At 45.9% G+C, this 24408-nt stretch overlaps 1 protein-coding gene across 1 annotated transcript; it reads right to left on the reverse strand.

Annotated features, from left to right (window-relative positions):
- Nucleotides 1-12770: 12770 nt before the first annotated feature.
- On the reverse strand, nt 12771-23966 carry LOC119403060 (pyrokinin-1 receptor). Its single transcript, XM_037670010.2, has 4 exons — nt 23544-23966; nt 20242-20516; nt 16154-16323; nt 12771-13257 (listed from the first exon to the last, which is right to left on the reverse strand). The coding sequence occupies exons 1-4, from the start codon at nt 23964-23966 to the stop codon at nt 12815-12817; spliced, it is 1311 nt and encodes a 436-aa protein (XP_037525938.1). The 3' UTR covers nt 12771-12814.
- Nucleotides 23967-24408: the final 442 nt, after the last annotated feature.

The following is a 24408-nucleotide window of genomic DNA, read 5'->3' on the forward strand; positions in this document are numbered from 1 at the left end:
TCCGGGTAAAATGCGACACGTGACTGATGAAAAGGGTTTCTTGACTTACGCGACAGGCGCTTTGCGTTAGTCATGTAATGACCCGTGAATCGTGTTGGTCATACACTAAATCCCTTCTATGCTAATTTTGGTATATTACAAGTTATGTAGACGACCAGTAGAGCATTCATAGATAGATAGATAGATAGATAGATAGATAGATAGATAGATAGATAGATAGATAGATAGATAGATAGATAGATAGATAGATAGATAGATAGATAGATAGATAGATAGATAGATAGATAGATAGAAACGGCCAAAGTGTCTGAGGTTCGCTAAGAAACGCTTCGCATTTATTTTTTCTTGATAACAGCGGGTGAACACACATTGTATAGCACACGTGTTGGTGTGATCATGTGACTGGGTGTACGCGGTCCTTCTTTCTTTTTCACTGCGTAAGTTATGAGCTCCGATATTGACCGCCAGTTGGAAGTTAGCGCTTGTACGTGTCGTGCGTGTTTGTCTGTTCTGTAGGCTCTACGCTCTAAAACTAATAGTCATTTTACTTGTCCGAGTGGAGTTGGCTTCTGAAGAGTGAAAACTTTAAGGTCATGCTGTGTCTATAGGTTACATTCGCTCCGTTGCGAACTGTATTACCAAGTTTGTTTGCGTGAGCTCAATGGTGCTCTCTTAGGAAGCTGTCTTAAAAAGTTCCCGGAGTTCTCCCGTGAACGGGAGTGAGAGTTCTATTTGCGCGTATTCGCGAACTCGTTTCTCGGTTAGTTGAGTGGTAAACAGCCCGGGCCGGTACACTACTCGGAGAGCCTTGCCTATTCATACGAACGTGCATCCAAAGTACCGCTTCTTTGTTCGCGTCGTCTTTGTTCAACCCAGCCCGCGCAACGCTTCTGAGTGATGGCGAATTTTTCTGAAGGGAGGCAATCAGGCGTAAAGTGAGTTCCCGCATGTCTTTCAGAGAAAGGCCCGTTTGCAAGCACTAATATTCTCCTCCCTAAACTCCTCCTTGACGTGCCTTTGGGAAGACATGTTTTTAACACGAGAGTGTTTTATGCCGGGATCCACCAAGACTTTCATGACGTATTTCCGTCACGGAAGCACGTCAGCAAAATGAACGCTATCAGATCACAAAAAATAAAGAACCATAGGAAAGATTTCCTTTGATGGGAGTCGAACTCATGACCTCTCGGTCCGCGACGATGGCTGGCGGGCTTTTAGCCCACTAAGCTATCGCCAAACACATCGCGGAGGCTACATGTACGCGCCTTTTATCTTTCACATTTTAATCTCACAGTGCTCTTGGATTGATCGATTAATGCTATGAGCGTCCCCTTTATAACCTAGCGGTAACATCTGTGCCACCAGGCACAAAAAAATAAACGCGCCGTTGCTACGACCGTCTCATTCAGCGCGTTTCCAATATAAGTTTAATTTCGTCAACCCTTTAACACACCGTAAGGCGGCAGCTTTAGCTGAAGCGTCGTTAGAGCGTCGCTCATAGTATGCGTCCATATCGAACAAAATCACAGCATATCCACGGGGTGAATGATGATGAGTGGGGCGAAGCTCCCGAGGGAATCTGCGGTAAACCGTGAAACTCGTCCGTGAAATTCGCCCAGTACATCATATAAAGAGTGTGAAACACCGTGTATATATTAAACATCCAACCTTTATTGTACTGTTGGTTTACGTGATCCCTTCATTATCACCGCTTTGTGAACGGTGGAATGCAGGGAAAGTGTCCGCTCCCGAGCGAAAGAGAAAGCTCGCTAAGAGCGAGCGCCTTGTCTGCCTCCATCCGGCGACTCCGAGAGAAAGAGAAAGCGCGCCAAGAGCGAGAGCCTTGTCTGCCTCCATCCGGCGACTCCGAGAGAAAGAGAAATCGCGCCAAGAGCGAGAGCCTTGTCTGCCTCCATCCGGCGACTCCGAGAGAAAGAGAAAGCGCGCCAAGAGCGAGAGCCTTGTCTGCCTCCATCCGGCGACTCCGAGAGAAAGAGAAAGCGCGAAGAGCGAGAGCCTTGTCTGCCTCGATCCGGCGACTCCGAGAGAAAGAGAAATCGCGTCAAGAGCGAGAGCCTTGTCTGCCTCGATCTGGCGACTCCGAGAGAAAGAGAAATCGCGCCAAGAGCGAGAGCCTTGTCTGCCTCCATCCGGCGACTCCGAGAGAAAGAGAAATCACGCCAAGAGCGAGAGCCTTGTCTGCCTCAATCCGGCAACTCCGAGAGAAAGAGACATCGCGCCAAGAGCGAGAGCCTTGTCTGCCTCCATCCGGTGACTCCGAGAGAAAGAGAAATCGCGCCAAGAGCGAGAGCCTTGTCTGCGTCCATCCGGCGACTCCGAGAGAAAGAGAAAGCGCGCCAAGTGCGAGAGCCTTGTCTGCCTCCAATCGGCGACTCCAAGAGAAAGAGAAAACGCGTTCGGCCTTCTGTTCTCGAAGGGCTGGATCTTCGCGACGCTGCCGTGCCGCTTCGGCCTCCCGTTCTAGCACTGCGGGGCTATCCCGGCGTCGCCGAGCAGCCTGACGACACGCTTCGGCCTCTCGTTCTCGCACGGCCGGATTCTGTCTGTGCGCTCGTCGCTCTGCCGCCTTGTCTTCTATCTGGCGACTCCGAGCAAAAGAGAGAGCGCGCCAAGAGCGAGCGAATTTTCTTATTATAACAGCGCCATCTATCATCTTTAATCATCCACGCATACGAAAAACTATTAACACCATCTAGTGATAATATTTCCAAGGACATATACACATAACGACCAACCATTGAGCAATTCATAAACTAGAGGTAGCAGCCTGACGACACGCTTCGGCGTCTCTTTCACGTACGGACACACAACGCCATCTATTGAGCAATTCATAAACTAGAGGTTCATTCATAAACTACTACTACTACAGAGGAGGGAACGACCCACACCCTAAGGAGCTTCGCCCCTAAAATAGCTCTCCCACGCTCGCCTGGGTGTCGCACCGCGTTCCCCGCTCGCCCTGTGAGAAGTAACGGCCGGGCTAGAGGGAAAACACGACGCGCGTAGCGTTTGTCTTCGCATTTCACGACGCTTTGAAGGAGTGCATACCGATAATAATAACAATATCTGGGGTTTAACGTCCCGAAACCACGATATGATTATGAGAGACGCAAGGAGAGCATATCGAGTATCAGTGTTTATTATGTGCTTGTTGATGCCATCTTTGCGCGGGATTCACCATATGCGGTGTCCACGTATATGTAAAGAACTTCAGCTACCGCAATGGTTAAATCATGATCATGGGCGTTAGTCGTGTTAGTCGTGAGTACCTAGATGTGCCACTAGGCGTTAACGTGAGTGAGGTGCGTCCACATCAAGTGATGCTATATCGGCCAAACAACAGTAGACATTGTACAAGCTCTCATATACCAGTGCACTATAAATAATAAACTACTTCTGTGACGACACGTTTCAATTTCGTGTATACCGATTCCTATGACGGAGGGTTCAGCCATCATTTTTTGGGGAAGTTGCCTCATACTTTATGCGGAATAAAGGAGCGCTAAAAAAGCAGGGATGCGGGCACACATGTTCGGCGTGTGCGCTGCGGGTCTTCCCCAGTTTCTTTGGCTGCTTTGTTAGGCGTGTTCTTTCACATTGTTTTCTAAATACCAAACATCATAGCTATGCTTATCAGGCAGCGCTCTGTCCTTTCTTCTAGCCTGTTATACTCCGGTGGTTGAGGCAGAGGCATTTAATTGTATGCTCTTTTTCCAGCCTCACAGTGTATTAGGTGCGTGGCACTTTTGTGGCCCGGCTGTCGTATGCTGCCGTATGCTCTCATCGCTTGGCGTAACGCAGGCAAAACCATGCATAGCATAGCCATCTAGAAGTACACGTTGCTGGGCTAGTCGGTTCATGTCTAAGTACAAGCCACAAAGTATGGCTGTTTCTTGCGTGAGGAAATAACGAGGGAAGGGGTCCAAGGGAGCGCAAACTTTCGACTGTTTGACAGTCGAAAGTTTGCGCTCCCCTGGACTCCTTCCCTTGTTATTTCCTCGCGCAAGAAACAGCCATGCTTTGTGGCTTGTACTTAGGCATAGCCATCTGTAGCATATTGAGCGTTCGCTCGCGGCAGGGAAGTCTTCTTCCTCTTCTTCTTCGAGCGCCTTGATGATGATATTAGGTGCGGAGCACTTTAGGGGTCCGGGCTCTCGTATGCTATCGTCGCTTGGCGTAACGCAGGCAAAACCACGTATAAAAATAGAAAAAAGAGGAAGCCAGTGAGAAATAGAAAGTGAGAGAAGAAAGGGAGAAAATAGGAAAGAAAATAGAAATAAACAGAAATAAACAGATAAAAACGACAGAAAAATAAGAAAAAGAAAGAAAGAGAGGAGGAAAGAAAGAGAAAACCGAAGAGAAACAAAGAGAGCTGTCCAGTTGCGCACTTCTTTCAGGCTTGCCACCACTAGGCCGAAGCTGTCTTAATTTCTTTGTCCTTTCTTTTATCTCGTCTGCTCTTCCAGTACCGTTGCTAAATCTTAAGAACGAGGCACATTATAGTGCCGATAGAGTCGGCATCACGATGAACGTCGAGGTTAATGCGATTAGTTGCCATGGCAACTCATTGCAGCCGGTATGCTCTCTCAACCTTTGATGATGGTAATGTTGATTGTTCTGCCCTACAAGACGAGACGACGACGAAAAGTGCCGTCGTGATCGCATGTTCCTGTATTCAATGAATACTGGCATTGTCGCTATGTACCCATAAAATGAAGAGTAGAAAAAGTTACTAGATATAGACAAGACACACGTTGTATTCGTGATTGTTTTCTCTGCACGCATTTGTTGGTGGACCAGCAATGTGGAAAAGTTGCATCTGTTGTTGCCAAGCGCGGTTATTAATTGCTGAGCTATTTGAACCGGTCGTAAGGTCTAATCCTTAGAATAGAAAAATCTGGCCGAGAGATGACGTCACTACCAGAACACGTACGCACTGGCGCAGCTGGTGTGGCGTCAAGCGGCGCTACCGAACAGAAAACTATCACCATCACGAACTGATGTGTTTGTTTGTTTGTTTGTTTGTTTATCCTTCTACACCATTGTAAAGAGTGAGAGGAAATGTGCTGGGAGGTTTGTAGTCTTTACACTGGTTCCCCGCGCACATTGGGGAGGTACAGGGAATTCCCGCGAACCCCAACGAGGTCGCGAACGAAGCCGCGCGAGGAATGACGGACCGCGCCGCTTCCAATCCCGTCCCTCACCCAGGCCACAGGGACGCGCCGTACTCGTATAACGATATCACTAAATTCTTTTACCTGGCGCGAAGGGCTTACCCTCCTCCGCACCCTAACCTCAACAGACCCAAAGCAGTCTCCCTTCGACTACTCCAAACCAAATCGTATCCCAGTCCTGCGTATCTTCACGAGACATACCCGGACGTCTTCCCGAACGGACTATGCTCGGCATGCGGCGAGACAGCCACATTAGAGCATATCCTCAGCATGTGCCAAGCCATGGACTCAAGCTTCACCTTGGAGGAGTGGGAGACGCTTCTACGCAGCCCCGCTCCCAATGATCAGCTCACGGCTGTCCAGCGGGCCCGCGAGGTGGCCGGCAGGCTCGGCTTGCCGGTCCCTACTGAGCCGGGTGCGCAACCCAGTCGCGTTCTGCAGGACGCAATAAAGTTATTTTCCTTCCTTCCTTCCTTCCTTCCTTCCTTCCTTCCTTCCTTCCTTCTACACCATGGCACATACCCCACTCTGGGGGGCTGGCCAAGAACTCGTTGCGTAAAATTTGGAAGATGATTTCAAAAATGAAGAATGATAAAAAAAGAAATAAATAAAATGAAAAATGGAATAGTAGATAACGTATGAAACACAGATAGGATATGAAACACAGAGTATGACAGAGCGATTGCGCTGTAGACCAGACTGCCGTATTAACCTGATCACAATAACTTCCAAGAGACGAACTGACACTCGCTCTCTTCGTTCGCGTCTTCATCGTCTTCTACTTCGTGCGCGGATTTCTCCGGCGCGCGATACAATAACTTTGATGAATGAGACAACCAGTACAGAGGGAGAGAAAAAAAGTGAAATCAAGAGTGAGCAAGAGAGAAACTCGGGGGGAAAATTCTTAGCGAGGCGAGATTCGAACCCGCGTACCCTACGATTCGAAGGCGAGCGTCCTAACTGCTCGGCGGTCCAGGCACGCTAGCAGAGCATAGCATAGCCTTGTATTGTAAAGTACGGCAGGTGGGTGGGAAAGGGAAGTGTGGTCGAGGATAAGGGAAAGGAGGAAGAGAGAAAGTAAAGCATAAGATATAGAGAAAGAGGGAACGAAATGCAGAAACAGAAAGAAGGAGAGCAGGACCAAGAATTAAAGAAAGCGAAAGTAAGAAAAAGATCGAGAGAAAGAGATATAAAGGAAGACGGAAAGACCCAGAAGGCGAAATAAATAGAGAGAGACAGAGAGAAAGAAAGAAATAGAAATAGACAGGACTAAGAAAAGACATACTTATGAAGCGAGAAAAGAGAGAAGAAGAAAGAAGTAGAGAAAGAAACAAAGAGAGAAGTTGGAAAACTCAACTAGACAGGAAAAGCTAGGAAGACCTAGGTGCGCATCATCTCCGCTGTCCCTTTAGCATTGCGCCTCTAATTTAAGATAGGTAGGTAAACAACGTTAGTGATTCATGAAAGAATCGTAAAGAATCGTGTGATGGGCGTGATGGGGAGTTGGAAATGGGAAAATGGTGGGTCCTCGGGCCGCTCTAGATGGCCGGACGCTTGTGTGCTTCGCCGACCCCTCTGGCCCAGCCGACTGTCCGAAGCTGTAGCTCCGGTTGCGAGCTGAGAAAAGCAGACTCCTGTCACTCCTGGTGTTCTGAGCCTCGCCAAGGGGGCTTCGCCAAGAGAGCTAATAATTACACGCATTTCTTTTTTAGATGCGAAGCATCTTATGGCGGAGTTCAATCCGGTGGTGGTGGTGGTGGCGTGCGGCGTGACCACCCTTACTGCGCATGCGGAAACCCTCTCCACACACCTCCTCTCCACTACCCCGCACCCTCTCCTGCGCAACGCCGCGATCAGCGCCAGCGCATGCGCGTCTCCTCCCCCTCTCTTTCCTCTCCTACGCTCCCCCCCTCGCGCACCTGTCGACTGCATTCTCCGCTTGCCCTGTGGGAATTAACGGCCAGGCTATTCAGCAGTTGGTTGGCTTTATGCAATATTTGTGAGCCTCAAGTAGCTCAGCTGTCACTTGAGCATGAAGAGTCGCTGCAAGCTCCTTCCGGAATCGCAAGGGAAATGTCCAGTTTTGCATGTCTGCATGTCTGTTAGTGCTCATGTTGTACTATGCCCAGACTACACGTTGTACTATGCCCAAACTATGTACTATCGATCTCAGTATGAGCTACATCACGCGAGCGCGTGGCCGAGCGCTCTGCAAGGTTGTACGGTCGCGTCGATCTTGGCATATTTTCGAGTTATCGGGAGAGAGTTTGGCTGCTCTTGCGAGCGCGTATCGTCCCCACTTGCTTGCTTTCACGAGCGAAGTTATCATTTTCTAAACTGATATCACCGCAGGGCAAAACGAGGGCGAGGGAAAACGCAAGTGGAGGCGATGCGCGTTCGCAGGAACAGCCAAACTCTCTCCCAATAACTCGAAAATATGCCAAGATCGGCGTCACTGTACAACCTTGTAGAGCGCTCACCCACGCGCTCGCGGGGTGTAGCTCATACTGAGCGCGATAGTACGTCAAAGCTTAAAAGACAGCTTCATAGTGGACTTTTGGCGTCGAATTCAAGTCTTTCAGTGCATAAACAATGCAATTGAGAGTCTCTATATGCACGGATGCGGGCGTAGACGTAGCTACCACCTTTAGAATTGGATATCCGTGTTCATGTAATCTTTGAAGTAAGAAACAAGTTTTGAATGGTGTAACCCTTATAATGTTATGCCCCCTTTATTTTTAGAGTGTATGTTCGTAAGCTGGTCATCTAAAGTGATTTTGCTATGCGCTTTCTCACTTGAATAGAAGTACAGCACCTCTTATTGGAATTATTAATTTCTAGTTGTTCTGTGGAAGGCAGCTCATTATTGGTTAACTTCTGACCCTGACAATTTGGCAGTGCCACCCGTTGACATACGTAGTCAGTGCGAATCAATGACTTCCATCACGAATCTCGAGAACCACAGCAACCACAGCGAAGAGTTACTCTTCTTAAGACAATGTACTGAAAGAAATGCTTCGAGTCATTGATTCTGCAAAAATAGGGGAGTATACGAGCTCCTCTCACAAGATGGTCGATGAAATGACACCAGCGCACACTTAAGCACTCATTTTATTACGATGAACAATGAACCAACATTGTACACAACATGCAACACATTGTAAACACCAGGTTACAGGTGTAATGCTCGAAACGTCAGTAGTCCGGCGCGGTGGATCAGTGGTTACGGTTCTCGGTTGCGAACCCGAAGGTCGCCTGTTCGATACCGGCTGCGGCGGCCGCATTTCGGTGGAGGCGAAATGGTAGTGTCCTGTCTACTGTGCGATGTCAGTGCGCGTTAAAGAACTCCATTTGGTCGAAATTTTCGAAGACCTTCACTACGGCATACCTTACAATCATATCGTGGTCTTCGCACGCAAAATCCCACATATTATTATTATTATTATCGAAACGTCTTGATTGTGAGAGAACAGACGGAAGGATGCTACGACCTGACCTGTAAGCAACTAGAGTTCCATTTATCAATGCACTTCCTGGTAACAAGAACTAACTATGATTTCACTGTATTCTTCACATTAGGGATTTCATGTTGCCTTCTTTAATGAGAGAAAAATGAACATTCGTTGCCCCGCCACGGTGGTCTAGTGGTTATGGCGCTCGACTGCTGAACCGAATGTCGCGGGATCGATTCCCGGCCGCGGCGGCTGCATTTTCGATGGAGGCGAAAATGTTTGAGGCCCGTGTACTTAGATTTAGGTGCACGTTAAAGAACCCCAGGTAGTCGAAATTTCTGGAGCCCTCCACTACGGCGTCTCTCATAATCATATCGTGGTTTTGGGACGTTAAACCCCAGATATTATTATTATTATTAATGAACATTCGTTTGTGGTGGTGTCATTCTCTCTCCGCTCCCACTGGACAAGAAATTACTCAAGGTGTAACGTTATAAGTGTATGCGAATGCAGTGTCCGCGTAGGAAAATCGACTTCCGAGTGGTAATCATTCGACAGGTGTGTTTTGTTCGTTTCCGGTATCAATATTTGTAAATGATTCGTCTCGCAATATTTCATAGAAATTGCACGAGATTGTAAATTAAGTGTAGAGCTTTTAATGATGCCACATAAAAACACATTTAGAAATGTCACTCTGAGCTTCTTTTATTACGTCACCCGTTTCCTGACTTGTTCCTAGATTACGCTAACCAGCATTTAATTATGCCTTTCATTATTTTATGGTGTATATATTGTAGTTGTGGCATCATGGATACGCATTTTTTGCGTGTCTGTACTCTCCTGGCGTTTTGGTTCCGTTTTTTTTGTTTTCTATTGTAAAACCTGTACGTTACGTCCCATCTTCTGACAATAGTTTATCATTTGGGCATGAGATATTAAGATGCATACTGACAACAGGAAATGCGTTTATTATGAAGCGCCCTAAAGTAGCAGTTGTGGCAGACACGCATTCTTTCGCGTGTCTGTACTCTTCTCCCGTCTTATTTGTCTTTGTTTTGTGTTTGTATTGTAAAAATGCTATGCTATGTCCCATCTTCGCACAATAGCTTATCATTTGCGCGAGAGATAGTATGATCAATACTGACAACAGGAAATACGTCTATCGTGAAGCACCCTAAAGTAGCACCTGAAAATAGCTTCTCTGCTTTTAACATCTTTTCATAAACGCGTACTTAGCTCAAAAATTATGTTCTCATTTCATTCATTCATAAACACTAATGATCACTAACCAATCGATTCTAAAGCTTAGATAAGCACGAACAATGGTGATATCTTCACCTTTCGATTTCTCAGTAGATAAAGGGGGGTCTTCAAGAGCGCCGTACGTTAATTTAATTCACTGGCAAGCTCAGCGATAAAAACTTTTCGCAACCAGAGACTCCTATAGTATGCTTGGCACCGGCATTGTCATATTGTAACACATTAGCTACCACTAGGCATGGTTGCATGAGGCGACGAACTGTGCTCACATCAAATCACAGACTAAAAAAATCACAGATAAAATCAACACGCAGCTTGGTCTTCTTTCAACATCTATATGAAGTTGAGCGGTTTCATTGAAAAACAGCACCACAAGTTGCTTTTAAGGGGCAAGAGAGCACAATCACAAGAAAGGACACGGGACAGAGCGCCAATAACAACTCTGACCTTATCACTAACTCAACTAAGACTATAAGTTGTTAGTGACGCTCTGTGCCGTGTCCTTTCTTGTGATTGTTTTCTCTAAGCAATTATGAACGTACACCAACTGGCTCAACAAAAAGCTCTCTTAAGCACCACAAAGAAGGTCGAGAAGAGTTTCCATCACTAAGCGAAATCATTCTGCGTCTTTGTGCCATGATGACATCGCAGATGTATATAGGTGAAAGCTCCTACTGAGAATAAAAGTATCAACATGTTATATGTGAAGTGATGTGCAGGATATTAAGAGATGTGCTTGTAGTATCTTCAGCAGACCCTGATCTTGAGTTTTTTTTCCCAGAGATATCAATTTTCAGTTTTTACTTCATTATTGTCCAAATAGTCTTTGATTTGAAGTATCATGACTCAAAATTTCACGCTACTAGCAGTTGCAGTGGAACATTGTTTACACAAATCCGCATAATACCCTTTCCAGGTTAATACGTTTCTTTTCTTTCTCACTGTCAACGTCCGATGGGAACAACGTAGTTTCACACAATTATTTAGATCACGTATTCATCGGAAATTATATTATACGACTGCAGAGTTTTCACTGGCACATTAAAACTCACAGCCTTGTACTGCACTGTACGAGGTTAAGCACTTGAGGTATTCACGAACAATGTGGATCGAAGGGAGAAGGCAGAAGAACATGTGAACTGACGACATACAGGTCACCAAATGTCGAAAGTGAACTTACAGATGTAAAGTGAACCGAAAACCAGAGCAACAGCGCCATTCATTAGCTGTTGTGTAACAAGCACTAGCTTCGCATCTCAGAGGAAGCCTATAGGTTCGTTTGACTCCTCTTGATTTATAAGCACGTGAGAAGGGAGGTGGTGGAGGCCACAGGTGGCGTCAGGGACGTCGACCTTCCGGATAATACAATTTTAAGATGATGCGTCGTATGCGACGGGTTCCGTCAAGGTTGTGCCAACGATATTCTACTGTATTACAGTGAAATGCATTTGCCTTTGACGGAGTAAGGTGTGTAACAACAGATATCGAGGTCTGCAAAAGCTCATCTGCAACGCTAGTTTATATTGTACACAACCAAATATTTTGGTCATACATATCACAATAACAGAGCTTATAGCAATGCTTTCTTTCCAGCTACAACATTTTTTAAACATTTATTAATTATTTCGTCCCAGCAATCACTCAATCATTCACTAATCATTTACTAATTTAAGCTTTGACCGCTGACTGTAGCTTTCCCACATTCCGCAAGAGCCCATCGTATTGAATAACATGGTAAATACGTACCTCATTCATTCATTCATTCATTCATTCATTCATTCATTCATTCATTCATTCATTCATTCATTCTAAGCGTCATATCATGAATCAGACACCTGGGACATGCAGTCACAACCCATCATAACCAATATCATGGTAAATAAATTACCTGTGACCACACGTGAGCTCGCGAAAGAAGCAGGAATGAAGCTTAAATTCATGAGTCACACAGGTGTTGAACCATCTTATCACACAGTAGTAGGGATTACATAATTACCCTGCTCGGTGAGGTATGTACAACGCACTGTTGTGAGTCAGAAGTGAAACCTGTCGGTGGCATGGGCATAGAGTCTAGTGCAATATGAAAGGGAACACCGAGAGTGTATTTAGGCAACGATTACTTGAGATGTGAGGGCAAGAACCGAACATTTGGGGCTGTGGACCCGTTTAGGCCTGAGAACTGCGTTAAGCCACTATGACCTATTACAGACCATTTAAGTGTTCAATTTCATATTGATCAAGCCTGCACTTTCCAGTTATTACACGGTCTTGCAGTTGGCAAACTGACGTCGACTCAGTTCACTCGGTCTGGATATCAGGTACGGAATACAGGTGGTAATCTCTTATCACAAAGCAGCGATAAAAAATGACTCTTCTAATTGCCACCGTCAGGTGTTGGCTCCGTGCACCGAGCTTGCCAAAGGCTTCCACAATGCTAGAGAGAGAAGCGTTGGTTCAAACAAACAAACAAACAAACAAACAAACAAACAAACAAACAAACAAACATACAAACAAACAAACAAACAAACAAACAAAAGCAATGCCCTAGAATGCTAGCACGTGCAAACAGAGGCCGTGTTCTGGAGCGCTTACTATCGGCGAGCGAGTCGCTTTTTATGGCGTAGCATCTCGCGTATTCAATGACTGAAGCGACTGGATGGCCGCTTTTCTTCACCAGCCAATCACCGAGCCCTGCCAGCGATAATATGGTTGATATCTGCAACCTTGAATGCACCTCCGATTTCCTGCAGTCCTGTTTTCACTGAGAAAATGTTGAAGGAAGGACCAACAGTGCCGTTTGAGTACCGACGCGATAGATTTCGATTACGTTAGCAGTCAGGTGGCACGATTGAGCATTACTGAGCGCTGAGTCAATGCTCCTCGTTGAAGTAGTTGCCCAGCACTTGTTCAAATGATGATGTCTTCGTTCTGGCTAGTGGAAGACCGGCCCAGGCTCGATCGAATGCCGGCCATTGACTCTCGGAGTGCGTGCCACCTGCCTTGCATGTACTCGCACAGCGTGGATCGGAACATCCGAGAGCTGGCGTTGTACAGGACGAAGTTGATGGCGAAGTTTGTGTAGTACAGTAGCATGAAGTAGCGCTGCAGCACGTAAGGCAGGGAGCTGTGCTTGGCATCAGGAAGATCCGAATGTCCCAGGGACAGCAGGAACACGTAGATTCTCATGACGTAGCTCGGCAGGTTCAGGAGCATGAAGACAGTGGACACCAGCAGGAGCATGCGTGTCACGCTGATCTGAGTCGCGTGAGCGATTCCTCCTCCACTGGTCGCCGTTATTGTACCATCCTTGGAGATCACCGTGTTCCCATTGAGCCTACTGGGTGAAGAAGCTGAATAAGAGAGGAGTGGGGTGGGAAGAAATGGAGGCCATGTTTCAGAATATGCAACACAGGCAACACTTTGCTGGAATCCTTTACAGTGAAACTGCGTACGGCTATAGTCGGCTAGAACTTTAGAAGTCTGCGGCATTTCCGCATTAAAGACGGATGCACACAAGTCTGTGCCAATGAGTGCGCACTCCTCCGGACCGACGTCGTGAGCTGGGCGGCTGGTGGCCCCGCCTACGGGGAACATTGCTGAGTGCATTAGCGCGACTATTTCTTCAGTCGCTGAAGGGTCAGCTGCAGCGCTTCGCTCTTCTGGGCGGGGTTTTTCCGGACTTCTTAAGTTTTATCTGACTACAGGTAATGGCGGATCGCGTCCGCGGACAAGAAACGCACAGAAACAAAATTTTCGGCGGACTGAATAACTCGACTAATCCAGCGTACTTGCATCGCAAAAATGCACATGGCGTAAAAGTTAACATAAAGGGGTATGATCTCGCTGGCATGCCAGAAAGGCGTGAACAGTTTTGCTTCGAATACAAGACGACCTGTATAACAAACGGATGTCCTGCCATTTTGTGTTTTCAGAAGAACGTAATTTCTTATGCAGTACAGGATTTTATTTTGAGACCGCCACTGGCCGCTGTTGGTTAAATATTATGCGTCCTTCGGAAGAAAAAATTCGGGAGCTTTGAGTATGTGTCTTTGTATTCGCTCAATATAGTCTATAATGGTACCATATAAATTCATTATAGCAATATTCACTATACCAGACCCACCATAGTCACGGCTTTGTTGACGTCACTCTTCACAGTAGTAGAAGGGCTGATTTTTTTTTCTTTAAGTTAAACCATTCTACCTACATAGAAACCAAAAAATAGGAAAGCCATCACGTAGAAGCCCACTTCAGAGTAAGAGTTGCATAAATTGAAGTACAAGGCACCTCAAATACGCTGGTGAACGTTTAGTTAGTTGGAAATGTTTTTGTTTTGAAAGCTTTGTAGAGTACCGTAAAACTGAGACGTTATAGAGAGAGACACATTTACCTCATGTATCGTCTAGTCGATTTTTGTTAACTAATGCAGCATCAAGAATACGGGTGTTGTCGCTGGGATTACCAATAAACCCAACTTTTTAGGTGTTGTAACCATGCTAATCGCTTTATGCTTTGCTTTTGCGTTTTGTCACCTCTCTCTCCGCAATACTAACCGTAGGCTTTTCTTGCTTCATAACGCACCTTTATTGTTATAGTTGTTAATTATTAAACATTCCAATCAATTTCCCTTATTTCTTGCGCGTGCATTCGTATATCCTGACTGCAATCTAGCAATGAATTAAAAGTTAAAGCTTGTCTCACGCTTTTCTCGGTTTTCCTTGGTGCTTTTGCTTTCCTTTCCATAGTGTATTTCCTTGGTGTATTTTCCTTGGTGTATCTTGCTATAGGTTAATAAAAACTATCGCATCTTTTCCTTCGTGTTATTGAGCTATTGGTACAACGTTTCACCGCGTTCTCCAGAAGCATACGAGTAGAGTTGGTAGATATTCTTCCTGAGAATAATACAACGGAACTGTCTGACTGATATTTCTTATCTAGATAGCGCAGCAAAGCATGGACACAGGGAGAATCGAAGAGGACGAGACAAGCACTTGTCTCGTCATCGCCATTTCTTCTTGTGTCTAATATTTGGCAGCACAATCTAGATGACATTTCAACTATGACCGGCCGAAGAGCTCATTTCGCCACCTTCGTTGATTAAATGAGTTCTGAGAAACAGTTCGAATGCAATACGAAGCTTCTTTCTATCTCGCTAGATCGCATCACGCACGACTCTCATGACCTGTAAACTAAATATGTACATAGAAGCCATGCACCTCATTCGAGATAAGGTACCCAGGCAAGGTTTTCATGGATTAGCTTGGCATATCTTCTCGGTTCCTTCGTTTTGCCTGTAAGTACGCACCTTGTGTTTAGTCCGTGGGTCACCATAGTTCTTGGGTCCCCACGTTGCATAGTAATCATACTAGTGTGGTATCTGTGGTAACCCTTTGCGACACGGCATCCTCATTTGGAGACGCGACCTGCTTTTACCATTTCCGTGCACTGTTAGCATAGAAGAGACCACGAGCATTGGGATAATGGTAAATTAAACACTCTTCTTGCCTAAAGTTTGTTTGTATCACTTCGGGTTGAAATACTTTGCTACACACGATCGCTTGGTGAAGGCAGTACTGCGTTTGACGAGACGTTGGACGTGAGACGTTTCGGCAGGAATTTGAAAAAAAAAATATTTGTACTTTATTAGAAATGCTCATTTCCCGCAGATAACTAACGCAGAATTTGAGTGGGCCGTTGAATTCGATTTATAGAGAATTATAACATTATTGAGTGTAGAATAATGACATATTTACATTGTAATTAAAATAATTGCTGTAACATTCACTACAATTTATTCAAACAATTGAGCTTGTTTTAACGTTGGTCTACAGGACGTTGGCATCAAATTATGTAAATTTCACGCATTTATAGACCGTAGATCATAATGCCTGTCTTAACTGGGTAAGATGGGTTTATAGAGAAATATATTATGACTGACTGCACACTCATAATCAGGTCCCGGTTAAAGCGATAGGTATAACCAGGAAACCGCAGATTTTTTGTCTGGCTTCCTGGATACAACCAGCATTTAATGAGGACCTGATTAAGAGTGTAGTAGAATTAGATAGGTATTTACATTGTAAATAAAAATGATTGCTGTAGCATTCACTACAATTTATTCAAACATTTGAACTTGCTTTAAATTTGGTCTACAGGACCTTGGCATCCAATTCTGTAAGTTTCACGCATTTATAGACAGTTGATTATAATGCGTGTCTTAAAGGGTTTATAGAGAACTACACTTACTGCTGGAGATATGAGAGTCCATGTGCACGTCAGGCATGGCGCGCTGTCTCTTGTAGCGAACGTAGAACCGGTAAATGGCGCGGGAAATCATGAAATTCATGAAAGTGATGAGCAGAAACGGTAAGATGAAGGTGAGCACCGTGTCCAAGAGGTTCAGGTAGTAGAGTGCACTGAAATTGCAAGAAAAGACGAACAATTTTAGTCGTACAGGAACCTAGGAACGCATACTTCAGTGCAAGAACGAAGGGGAATCTATGAAGGGCTCGTTTTCTTTGTTGTGTACTCAACCTAATGAAACCGACAGACAGGAAAGTCCATGAAAGTAGTCTTTACCTGTAATGTTGCAATTAGGATATAAATGTAACGAAATTTGTATGTACAAATTTTACATCACCGACAACATACCTGGCGATCTGTCCTAATTTAAGTTGACTTTGCTCCCATATTGACTTAGTAACTCGGCAATGCCTTGAATCAAGTTTCTTTTGTTTCAGTGTCCAAGTTGCACTGTTTGCAGGCGAAGGTAAGCAAAACAAAGTTTATGTCTTCATCGCGCAGTCGGGTTTATACGCTCATAACTAAACGTTTGAAATTACTTGCAGTCAAAACGTAAGAAAATAAAATGTAAACCTTTCGTAGCAAATATTCTTTACTGAACAGCTATTTGCCGCTTTACAAAATTTGAGAACAAGGTTTACGCTTCTGCTTCCAGACATTATTCAAGCCTTGCATATAATAACGATTGTATGTTAATACTGTTTCTTTTTCACATCTTTGAGCTCTCATACCACAGCTCCGTCAGTGTTATCATCTGAGAGTGGGCATATCAGGACGAGGGGAAAGAACCTATTTGTACGGACCTTACCTGCCCACCATTTATGCCCTGGACTCTGCCCTTAGACTTTGCCCATTCTTTGCACGCCAGAGATCCAATATGCATATAGCTCTTCTCAACACTTTTTTTTCTTATTCTTTTATTCTTTCTAGTTGTTCTTGTTACGTGTTTCTTCAATACTAATTTCACGAAGATGGAATAGCCAGCTTTAACGTAGTCTAAATGCCCTGTTTTTCATATATAAATAAGAAAAAAAGAAAGAACCAGAAGGGACAGAAAAGAAAGGTTCAATTTACCTACGACACCATTTTTTCTCATCAGCCAAGATGAATAGCTTGGTCAGGGTGCGTTTTTCCTAAAGCCGGCTGCGAGAGTATGTGAAGCAGATAACTACCCATCCGCGGAGACCACCGCCTACACGGTGAACGGGATCTAGCTTTTGTTTCCACTGATTAATTGAGCCTCATATCGTGCTACCGTTCACTTTCATTCCAGGCTGCGGCCTTTAAGCAACAAGAGCCTTTAAGCTCTTGGCTTACATTCAACATGTGCGTTTTTTTTTCTTCTCTAAGCGTGGCGATCACCTCGCATTTAAAAAGAAACGTTCTCGGGTTTCTGCGAAGCATTCTCATTTCTTTAACCAAGCCCTATTAATTTAATTTCGTCTCAGTCATTACGTACAACGTTTTTTTTTTTCTCACGTTTTCGAAAAGCTCAATCTCGCGAACTGCTACCGCTCTTGGGATTACACAGCTTGCTTTGTTGGCGCATGATTTTTTTTCCGGATGGGCACGTCTTATCTTTCTTGGGACGCGATGACACCGTTCAATGGAATTTTATTCCACCTACGCCCAAATTTTAATTTCTAAGACCAATTTCGTTGAATTATTCAGTAATATGTTGGCTTAAAGTATGAATAATTCAAAGCCTGAGTAGTCAATTCGGCGAATGGCTGAGAGAATGATCGGTTCAACAGATGGATCAACGAAAGCTTCATAACGTTTCTCTGAGTTCTTGAGTACGGCGCTGAACCTTCAAATATCTTGAAGAGCATCACCATTTAGACAGGTTATACACTTCAAACTTGACAGCACATGAGCATACTTTACAGTGACAAACATTAAGTTGCGGCGTACCTATAACACGTTACCAAACTGCTAAAATGAAAGATTTCTATAATGAAACGTGTTACGGCATAAACAGAGACAATTAGGGCATAGCAACCATTTTCTATAAACAGCTGGTTTGCGTTCCGAGAATGCCACGCAAATGTCGCAAATGAAATCATCTAGCTCATACAGCTCGCACAATAGCTTATCTTATCTGAACGTAAACCACAGCTTAAGACGCTCCACAGGTCTTACTATGATTTCTGTTTCCGGTGTACGTTCCTAAACATCCACATCGAAAGAAAAAAAAAAAGACTTTGCATGCTTCCGAACCGAAACCAACCAGCCGAGCTAGATATATCCCTTATAATATCTTGGTTGCATTATTTTCACGGGTAGCAGTAGTAGCTTAGCGGCTAAGGGGTCAAGCTTGCAGTGCGAAAACGCGGGTTCAATTTCTGGCCACTGCGGCCGCGTTTCAATGGGGGTTGTATACAAGAGCACCCGTGTTCTTAGATTACGTTGCACGTTAAAGAATTCTACGTGGTGGCGACTATGCGGGAGTCCTCCGCTATGGCATGCCTCATATGAATGTCGTTGTTTTGGCTCGTAAAATTCCAGAATTTAAAAAAATTTACTTACTAAGGCGAAAGTCTTAGATGCTCCATCTAACACGACGAGTGACCGTAAGCGTCGGTATCAGCACGAGTGTTGCAAAAAAATTCACCATCTCCCCCTCAAGGGAACCATGTGGGGATGCGAAGGAGCGCATAGGTCGACCTTAAGTTCTGTTCATCACGGGCAAATGCCTAATGTTAACGTGTCCTTGCATGTGGAGCACACCAGCGCGTCCTTGCATGCTATGCATTCACTGTAGTTGCTATTACCCGTCCCAAACTCTTGATGGAGCACGCCACGCGGGTTCATCGCGCGTCTGCAGAATCTCGTTCCCCGACGCCATCACGTGATTGCTGAGAGAGTGTAAGGGGGAAAGGCCACAGCGTCTTGCCAACCCCCTTACACAGGCCCGAACGCGCTAGCGCGTGCCAGTACACGTGGTTTTGTCTGCGTTACTCCAAGCTAGGACAGCATACGGCAGCCCGGGCCCCTAAAGTGCTCTACACGTATCATCATCAAGGCGGTCGAAGAACAAGAAGAAGAAGACTCCTCGTTGGCGCGAGCGCGCGCTCAATATGTTACAGATGGCTATGGTAGGTTTTAGAAAGCCGACGGTTGCCAATGGAACTTTCCACAAAGCCCAGCGCAAAAGCTGCTTCGCATCTAAAATAATCATGCGATGACGCCACCCTATGACGTCATCGTAACGTCACATACCACAAAAAATTCACAGCATATCCACGGGTGAATGATGAACAGCTTGGGCGAAGCTCCTGAAGCAATCATGGTTCCACCGCGAAATCTTCACTGGTTTCGCCCAGCAGTAATCAAAGCGATAGCCCAGTACATCATCAAAGACGTGAAAAACACTGTATATATTTATACAAGAAATTTTATTATTCGTAAAGGTAGCTAGACGTGGCTTCCGTTCCCCCTTCATTGTAACGACTTTATGGTCGGTGAAGTGATGGATCAGTGATGGGTCGTAGTGGGATGTTTGCAAAGACGAAGTAGTGGGCAGTTTGCAAAGTTGGCTTCCGTTCCCCCTTCATTATAACGGCTTTATGGTCGGTGAAGTAATGGATCGGTGATGGGTCGTAGTGGGATGTTTGCAAAGACGTAGTAGTGGGCAGTTTGCAAAGGTGGTTACGCCGGACAACGGAGACGTGACAAGGTTAGACTAAGAGAAGTTTCGCCCCTAAAATGTGTGACGTCATCATAATGTCATAGACGGCACGTTATGACGTCATCGCGCGACATCATCACTTGGTCATATGTGGGCCAATCCCCTAGGCACATGAGGTGCAGAAAGCTTGCAATGTCACCCATTCCTGAGGCAGGGCAAAACGATAGCAAATGCAGAAAACTTTAAGTGGTGGGGGAATCAATACAATCTATTGAGAAGAAAAAGTAAAGATGGCTTTCGCCTTCGAGTAATTTTTCGGTAATGCATAAGGAACCCTGTGAGTTGTTTTCACGAGGTAACCTACGACGTACGACGGTGACATCACTTAGGTCAAGCTCACCTCTCGTACTCGGGGTGAAGGCTGCAGTCAGAGTACTCTCCGTCACCGACTCTCACGAACAGCAACAAGGGAGCATTGAGAGCCAAACTCAGAATCGCAGTGGTGCCTATGACGAGACGTGGTCTCCTGCTGGGAGAGCTGGTCTGCAGCTTCCAGAGAGGGTAGCGCACTGCGACAAACCTCTCGGCCGTAAAGCTCACCGTCAACCACACGGACCAGCAGGAGAAGACAGAGGTGAAAAATACGGTGACGAGACAGAGCCCGTGCTGGTACACCTGCGCAAAGCAGCCAATTTATATGAATGAGCCGTAATATAGTGCGGATAGTAAACTGTGGACTTTTTATTTGTAGCAACTCTAAATAGATTAGCTGGTTGGCTGCAGAAGCGCCATTGCCATGTTTACAACGATGCTTCTGCAATGGCTACAAGCATGACGTCCATGGTAGTAAGGCAGCAAGAGTGAAAACACAAAAGCTTTCACACAACATCAACGAGAGCTGGTGACCCAGCTCGCAGTTCTTCTTGCAGCAGTTTGTCTACTGCTCCCAAAGACAGTCTCTCTCAGCGACGTTAGCACTCGTCGACGACCAGCCGGTGTCCGAGCAATCGATAATGAAATGCCGGAACGTGGAGCTTCTAACCAGAAAGTGACGAATGTGCAGCTGAAGTTCCTGCGATAAACCGGACTCTTGGAAAGACTATAAATCTCACGTGTTTGAGTGGGTGTTTTTCCTTTTGTGCTTTTAGTTTCTCTCTCATTCCTTTCTTTCTTACCTCCCTGTCTCCCCTTGGTTCTTCCCCGGTGCAGGGTAGAAAAGACAAAGGAAATAAAGAGATAGCCAAATACCTCCAGTTCACTACCTATTTTTCGTAAGGAGAAAGGGTGTGTTATAGAATACTTCAGTTAGCGATGCAAAAGCTACTAAGACTTGGTAGCGCCAGTACCAGGTTGACAAGCGTTCGAGAGAATAGAGAGAATGGAATGTTAGAAGAGCCTATGAAGGCAGCGCAACGTCATTATGACAATGTCAGGGTCCAAATAAAGTACATGAATGCAATTCAACTGGATAATTATATTCTGGTTAAACTGCTTGCCTTTCCCTTAAACTTCCTCACACTCTGTTGCATCTGACCCGTTGTTTTCGGGATCCTCAAAAATTTCCAAGTGGTCCATGACCACTCTTGACTTCTGGGACCCGATACTTATGTAAATGAAAAAAAAAAACATCTCCCGCTAAAGGGGACCTGATGCGATGCGAAGCAGTTTCGGCATGTAGAGCCCGCGTTTCAAGGGGGAGAGGAGAGGGGAGGGGAGAGTGGTAGGGGAAAGGGAGAGGTGAAGCGGAGAGGGTGAGGGAAAGGGAAAAGGGAGGGGAAATGGGAAGTGGAGAGGGGATGGGAGAGGGGGAGTGGAGAGGGAGAGGAGGTGTTTGGAGAGGGCTTGCGCATGCGCAGTAAGGGTGGTCACGCCGCACACCACCACCACCACCACCGCCACCACCACTGGATTGAACTCCGCTATAAGAGGCTTCACATCTAAAAGAATGCGCAGCCTTAGCGGAGCTGGTGGTATCAGCGCGCCTTTCATCCGGTTTCACCAACGTTCGGCTCTTCTCTTACCAGCACACACTGTGCTCGAGCGCGCGCTACCATTGGTCGACCGCTTTCCCCGGCACAGCCACTCGCGTTCCTGCTCTCTCGTCTCCACACCACCTGCTCATCTACCGCCAAAGCGTTGCATCTGCTGTCTTAGCCCACTCCACTCCAACCTTAGCCCACTCCACAACAATACCTTTCTCTCTCAGTCGCTGCACTTGTCTTCTTTCTCACCCACTTAGCTTTACCCACGCTCTCCCTCTCGTAAGGCTTTGCTCTCGCAGCTGAGCTGGAAAGTGCGGACGATGATCCCCGGGGATATACCTCGGTGTTAAACAGATTCGCTGTTAAAATGTGGCCGTCCGTGAGTGAGCAGGAACTGTAATGAAGAATCACTAGAGCACATGAGGTCTTTCGTCATTACATCTCCGCAGCATTAAAGCTGCCAGTGTTGTTTTTACCTAGCTGTTTTCCCGGATGCATGCTCTTCGCGCAGACACAAATTGCCGCCTTACACAGATATGTCCTTCAGCAGTCCGCAAAGCGAAAACGACACCTGGCAGTGTAATTCAAGACGGTTCGTACAAAGTTGCGCAGACACGTTCCACGGAATTTTTTCATATACAAAGACTGTTTGCTCAGGATTAACTCAAAATTCCTCAGTCATCCAGGAGTAAACGTTACCTAATGAACCTATAGTTTGGGTATGAAAACACCGCATACTAAGGATAATAGAAAGTTTTAGCTTGTAACGTATACTTCTTTACGTTACCATGTTACCGGATACGGGGTGGAATCTGCGCATGCGCGACCGTTTACGGAACGTAAACTACTCGCCGGATAGGCTTTAAGTTTACGGCCCTATCTCGCAAATCCACCTTCGTTCGTGGCTACTCGCGATATCCGCTTCGCGGAGACTCCCGCCGCCGAGTCAAAATAAGCTGAAGTGCGAGCGCCACTTAAGATCACCTTATTTCAGCCGGATTACCGAGGCTAGAGCGACGTAGAATACCGAATCCGCAAACGTGAGAGGCCTAAAGACGCTGACAGGCTGGATAGGTGGCGCCATATAGCAGGGCCAAGGTGTATCAGGCGAGTACAAAATTGTTATTGTAGAAACATAGGGCATTCTACTCCCAACGCAAATGCTTTGCAGCGGCATTGTTACGAATGAGTTGCCATTTTAATCATTTTTTCCCCTCAAGAACACTAAGCGAAAACAAACGTGTCCATGATTGTGGTTGCGAGAAGCGTCACAAGATGTCGACACCATCGCCCGGTAACCTGGTATTGCTACACCCCTTCGCTTATACCGGGATACTGCACACGCTAAAGACCTCTCTAATGATTTTGCCGCAGCGTAATTCAATGTTATCTAAATTAAATGTAGTTTAAATGCTGTTATCATCACCATTTAGTGGTTTGCGCAAACGTAAAGGTTTACGTGCGTATGTAAAGGTTTACGTTTGGGCAGCTAAAAAACTTTACTGAAACTCGAGTTCCGGTAAAACGGTAAACGTAATCCGGTAACGGTAATCATAAAGAAGTATACGTTACAAGCTAAAACTCCCTAATGGCTGCACCGGTATTCGAGACACTATACATTACCGAGGGATTTACCTAGACATTACATAGACAATGCCCTGGAATTAACATCCGCTTTAAACAGCTCCGCTGTCAAAATGAGGACTCGACCATCACTCACGTTGATGCCACGCTCGTTGAGCCAGGCGAACGAAAGTATGATGAGAAAGCCGGAGTCGGAAATGGCCAGGGCTCCCATGTAAAGGCTAGAGGCGCGGTTCTTCAGCTTGGTTAAGAGGAAAGTGATGAGAGAGAGCACGTTCCCCACGAGCCCCAGGTAGATGACGGCTGGCATATAGACCGCGTTGAGGAAGTCCAGCACCTGAATGGCCACCGACGGATGGCTAGGAGACGCAGCACCGACACGCTGACGCCTCGAAGGCATGTTTTGCCTCCCACTAGCCCGTGTCGAGGACTCGACAAAATCCGCAGTGAAGTTGTAGAAGGCCGCCGCGACTACTGCTGCGGCGCTGCCAACGCTGTCAACGCCGACGACTCCTTGGTCAACCGCTCCCACAGGCAACGGCAAGTTGGTTGACGTCATTGTTACGCCTGGGCCCCTTTTGATATATGCCTGCGCAATGTTGAGAAAGAGACGTGATTGAGGTTCGTCGAGAATTGAGTGTCGTGTTTTACTATACTCCGTTTCAAACATCAGATACTATAGAAGCTGGCGAAACTTCTTGCAGTAGATGCGTTCGCTCCAAGAAAGAGTTAATTAATTTTACCACCTGCAATGTGACTTTCATTTCATTCTTAGGCCGAGTAATGAAAGATGCCAGGTGCCTTAGAAGTAAACAGACCCCACTGTTTATACGGTTGTCAGTAGGTTGTTCTGGATCGCTTAGCGGCTCTTTCTTTTTCGTATCGTGGCCTCCGCGATTAGCTCCGGCAGCGCGCAGTCGGAGCCAATCGTGGAGGCCACGTTCGTATTTCGGTGTTTCATTTGCAGCTCATCGAGATCCCTCACGCTTAGGCTCATACTC

Source organism: Rhipicephalus sanguineus, chromosome 8 (genome assembly GCF_013339695.2).
Source record: "Rhipicephalus sanguineus isolate Rsan-2018 chromosome 8, BIME_Rsan_1.4, whole genome shotgun sequence".
Classification (NCBI taxonomy): domain Eukaryota; kingdom Metazoa; phylum Arthropoda; class Arachnida; order Ixodida; family Ixodidae; genus Rhipicephalus; species Rhipicephalus sanguineus.